Genomic DNA, 4807 nt, shown 5'->3' on the forward strand with positions numbered 1-4807 from the left:
TTTAAAATATCGTTGCTTAAATACATTACCCAAAAAACATCGATGTTTTTAAACAACTATTTCAGAAACATAAGGTCTGTTCCAACGATCACGCATTCTACGACCTGTCAAAAGTGGGTTTTGAAACTAAGAATCCGACATCGACTACAAAAAACATCGATGTTTTTGAAATATCGTTGCTTACAATACATTACCCTAAATACATAGATGTTTTTGAACAACTATTTCAGAAACATGAGGTCTATTCCAACGACAACGCATTCTACGGTCTGTCAGAAGTGGATTTTGAAAGGCCGTAGAATGCGTGATCGTTAGAACAGACCTCATATTTCTATACGTAGTCGTTGGAACAGATCTTATGTTACTGAAATGGTTGTTCAAAAACATGGATGTATTTTAGGCAAAGGTTTGTATGTAATGATGTTTTAATATTAAGCATATATATTTTAAAACATCGATGTTTTTCTAGTCGTAATTTATCTTTATTACGTCGTTAGCGTGATGGTTGGAGGTCCTTTTTTATCTCACCACATTGTTGATAGTAAATTGTTTATACCATAATTTTTTTGTTTTCATTTAGTTACTTTTGGAAAAAAAAAAATTAAATATTGGGACAAACGTAAAACATCGATGTTGAAAAGCATCGGCTTAAAAACATCGATGTTGCATCCCTACTTAGAGAACATCATTTAAGGTAGAATAAATTTTCTAAATTATGAGCCTTAATAGAGCTATTTACCTTCAATACTTTTTGAGATATAGCTTTTTAAACAGCAACGTTTCATATTGATTAGTTATGTTGTAGATAAATACATATATGATAAATATCTTATCCATAGTACAGCGGCATTGATTAGTTATGTTGTAGATACATAAATATCTTACTATGGTTCTTGGAGAGCCTGTTCCTGCAGTGACTGTAGTCGATGAGGCGCAGGACGACGACCCGAAGACTGGTGTGGACCTTGTCGTTGCTGGCGCCCCAACCGTAAGATTTGCACTCCATCTTGGAGAGGAACATTTCGTTGAGCTGGGCCGCGGTTTCCCTGGCGTCACCTCTGGGTAGCCTCGCGGGTTGAGTTTTAAAGTTGAACACGAAATCTTTCATCAAAGCAATAGCTCCCAAGTCGTTCGATAATTCCTTTGCATTAAATTCTGGGTGTACGAAAAATCTATACACCTTTCTGATCTTTCCTCGTTCTGCATGACTGCTTCCAGCACTGATGAAGTAATCTTCCGGATTTGAAGTCCTATATGGTTTATCCTTGTTTGTCTTGTCATCTAGAATGTTAAAATATTATTATCATTCTGAATACATTCGGTTATTGTAGTAGATTCTATATTGAACAGATAGATCAATTAATAATAAAATAAATACAATAAACAAAATGATAATAAAGATCATACCACTGTAAGAACTCTTAAATTAAATATTTATCCTTCTTCCTAATGCATTTGAGGTTTATATGTATTTATTAGATTATGGGGCAACCCCCGTACAATCAGAGTTACTAATTATGAATATGGTGCGGTCAAAAGAAAACAAAACATAGTTGACATCTATTGTGACGTTTTGCCCCACTTTGTGGAGCTTCATCGGGATTAAAAAGATACAACATAGTAGGATAATAAGGTAAATTAAGGTAGGGTTAAAATTACGCAATTATATGTGAAAAGAAAATTATGTACAATTGAATAAAAAGAAGAAATAAAAATAATTGTAATATAAAATAGAGAATAATAAGAATAGAATCATTGTATAATCCTAACCATATTGTATTATTTATTATTATTATCATATTTTGATATCTGTTTCTTATATTTCTTCTTCTTTCTCATCCTCTAATGCCTTTCAGCGTGTGCGAGCCTCTAACCACTCGGTCTCTGGCAAGCATCTTTATCTCAGCCAGGATTTTTCCTCTTTCCAGAGCTAGTCGTTGGATATACTCCATATTGCTCCTTCTAGGTCTGCCTCATGGTCTCCTACCAGTCGGCCTCGCCTCCATACATTTTCTCTTCCTCCATTCTACAGACGTATCCTTACCATCGGAGCTGTCGGTGTTCAATCACTGATTTCACTGAGGGGATTTAAAGTTCTATTATTATTTCATTCTTTATCCTGTCTCTCCTAGTTTTGCCCAATATTCTTAGCAAAAATCCCATTCCAGCAGCTGTAGTCCTGCTCAAGTCCTAGTTTTGGGAAACCCAACTTCCACTAACATATAATAGCATTGTATGATATATTGCTTTAAAGATATATAGTTTGAAGTCCTTATGTTGCGGCCAACATATGGTCCACAAATCGATAATTGAAACATATGATTTTTATAACGTCAAAAACAAAACAACTTCTCTCTATTGTTTTTTTAAACTAAAAAATAAACATATCCTTTAATAATACCCCACTTATTCCTGTCGAACAGATCCGTTACTTAGGACTACATCTCGACAAACGACTAACATGGAATCCTCATACAAGACTAAAAGACAATAAACTGCTCTTAGATTCCGACTATTGCAACATTTACTAGACAAACGGTCTAAATTGCCAATCCATTCCAAAAGACTGATCTACATGACTATTGTAAGGCCTATATGGATCTTTGGGGCTCCACTAAACCATCAAATTCATCCAGAATCTAATCCTTACAGTCCAAAATCCTTCGTAAAATCCTTAATGCTCCTTGGTCACAAATCAAGTCATCCATCAGGACCTCAATGTTCCATATGTTGCCGATTTGGCCAGAACCAGATACCGTTCCTTCCATAACAATCTTCTCAACCACCCAAATCCACTTGTTTCTAACCTGGCTCCTCCTTCATTACCTAATAATTCTCCTAGGCGTCTGAAAAGAAGATGGCCTCGAGATCTTCTCCTCTAGAAATGTTATTGGAGTTCTATCAGTGGGTAGATTCTCCACATGTTTGTATCATGTCACTATGTCACCTACAGCAAATTTACTTGTTGTATATATGTGTATACAGTTGTAAATATCAATAAATAAATTATTAAAAAAAAATAAAATAAAATAAACAGACAACTTCTTAACGTCTCACCGCACACAGGTATCGTCTCCTTTATCTACTCACTACCCACTCGTAGTTACCAGCATTCTGGCCATCTTCGCCAGCTAAATCATCTTAACCACGGCGGGCGGACTTCTTCAACTTATCCTCCAAGAGGACAAGGCGGGCGGACATACGTCCCTTTCGTCGATCTACTTCCACGAGAATATCCACTCAGGACAACCACAACCGGTGCCCCACCAATCACCGGTGAAATAAGACTCTTTTTTCTCTTTTGTTCAATTAATTTAATTTTATAATAGTGTTAAGCTTTTTTTTTTTTTTTCTAGTTTGTATATTTTGTGTTCCTTCTTATTATGTTTACTTATTTAAAAATATAAAAATAACAAAATTCGACTATTCTTTTCTTTTCACGGTTGGGCTAGTAAAGGTCCCTTTTTGAACCCCTATCCGCCGTAGCACCTTACCTACCTCCCCACTTCCCACAATAGTATTGCATATCTGGTAGTAAATATTATTCGCTTTATTTATCCTATTGGACACTTCTTGGCTTATTTTACTAGATTTATTGAAAGTTGTTCCAAGCTAGGTATCGAAGTCCACCTTTTGGAATACTTCATCATTACGCACTATTCTGGCATGTCCACTTCATCTCTGGCAACTGTCATAACATTGCTCCTGCGGTTGTTAATAATTGTTCCTTTTCGAGCAAGTTCTTCTTGCCATTCTGTAATCGCCTGTTGTAATTTCTCCTCAGAGTCTGTTACCAGCACGATATCTTCTGTATATAGAAACGCCTGTACTTGTACCGTCCTCATATTACATATACTAATTGCAGTTCTTCTCCTGCATATTTTGTGGATTTATACCATAAAGGCAATAAACAATAATGGACTGAGACTATCTCCTTGTTTCACACCTCTTTCCAAAAAAAATGGCTTTGATTCTCGGCCACTACGCACTATTTCTGTGGGGATTTGATAAGTTGATTTAATGATTGGAGAAGTTTGTCGGGGGGTGCGGTCAGCAAAGAACAACATAAATAAACAAAACCATATTTATTATTTTATGCCGACGTTTCGACCTGAGTTTCAGGTCTTCATCAGGGATTATGGCGTAGAAAGTAGGCCTGCAACAGTTGCAAGGTATATGAAATGAAAGAGGTTTATGACTTATACAAAACAACAGCACAGCTGCCTATACAGCATGGTTCATAATAAGTTGCTGCTAATTTTACAAAAATGTTTGAAAAACAGAACTTGAAAAGTTCTTGTTTCTTGGGTAATTGTTTACTATCGATCACCCAAAAAAGGATGGAACAATTACTTCTAGACCAGACTGTACGTCGATAACTATATAGGTTAGTTTATAATATCAATTGCCTTTCAAGAGGGAAAATTTCTTCCCCTTCGCGCTTACTTCTTTACCGCTTTAGTTAAAGTTTAACTTATAAATATAGACATTTTTCTGCAGCAGTTTCCACCATGATTACTTCTCCTCACATATAAAATCTTTGATATTGATATTTAATATATCTTTCTTGTTTATGACCAATATTACTCACGGATCCTTGTACTTTTTTCGATTATGAAACTCTACGGTATGATAATCTTCATAATAATATTTAATATTATAATGCATTTTACAATATAAAAATATTAGATACTATATATTTATAACATCATTGGACCCTATAACCAGAAACTCTACGGTCTTTATAAGATCATTGGACCCTATACCCAGAAACTCTACGGTCTTTATATGATCATTGGACCCTATA

At 35.3% G+C, this 4807-nt stretch overlaps 1 protein-coding gene across 1 annotated transcript in view; it reads right to left on the reverse strand.

The window, feature by feature from the left end:
- Positions 1-4807, reverse strand: part of LOC106692645 (trypsin-2) — a 16748-nt gene that overhangs the window by 1076 nt on the left and 10865 nt on the right. The window contains exon 2 of the mRNA XM_014438701.3: positions 886-1281. Coding sequence (XP_014294187.1) covers positions 886-1281 — 396 coding nt within the window. The remainder of the gene's footprint in view (positions 1-885; positions 1282-4807) is intronic.

This window comes from Halyomorpha halys, unplaced genomic scaffold (genome assembly GCF_000696795.3).
Source record: "Halyomorpha halys isolate HHAL.00 unplaced genomic scaffold, Hhal_1.1 Scaffold65.1, whole genome shotgun sequence".
Lineage (NCBI taxonomy): Eukaryota > Metazoa > Arthropoda > Insecta > Hemiptera > Pentatomidae > Halyomorpha > Halyomorpha halys.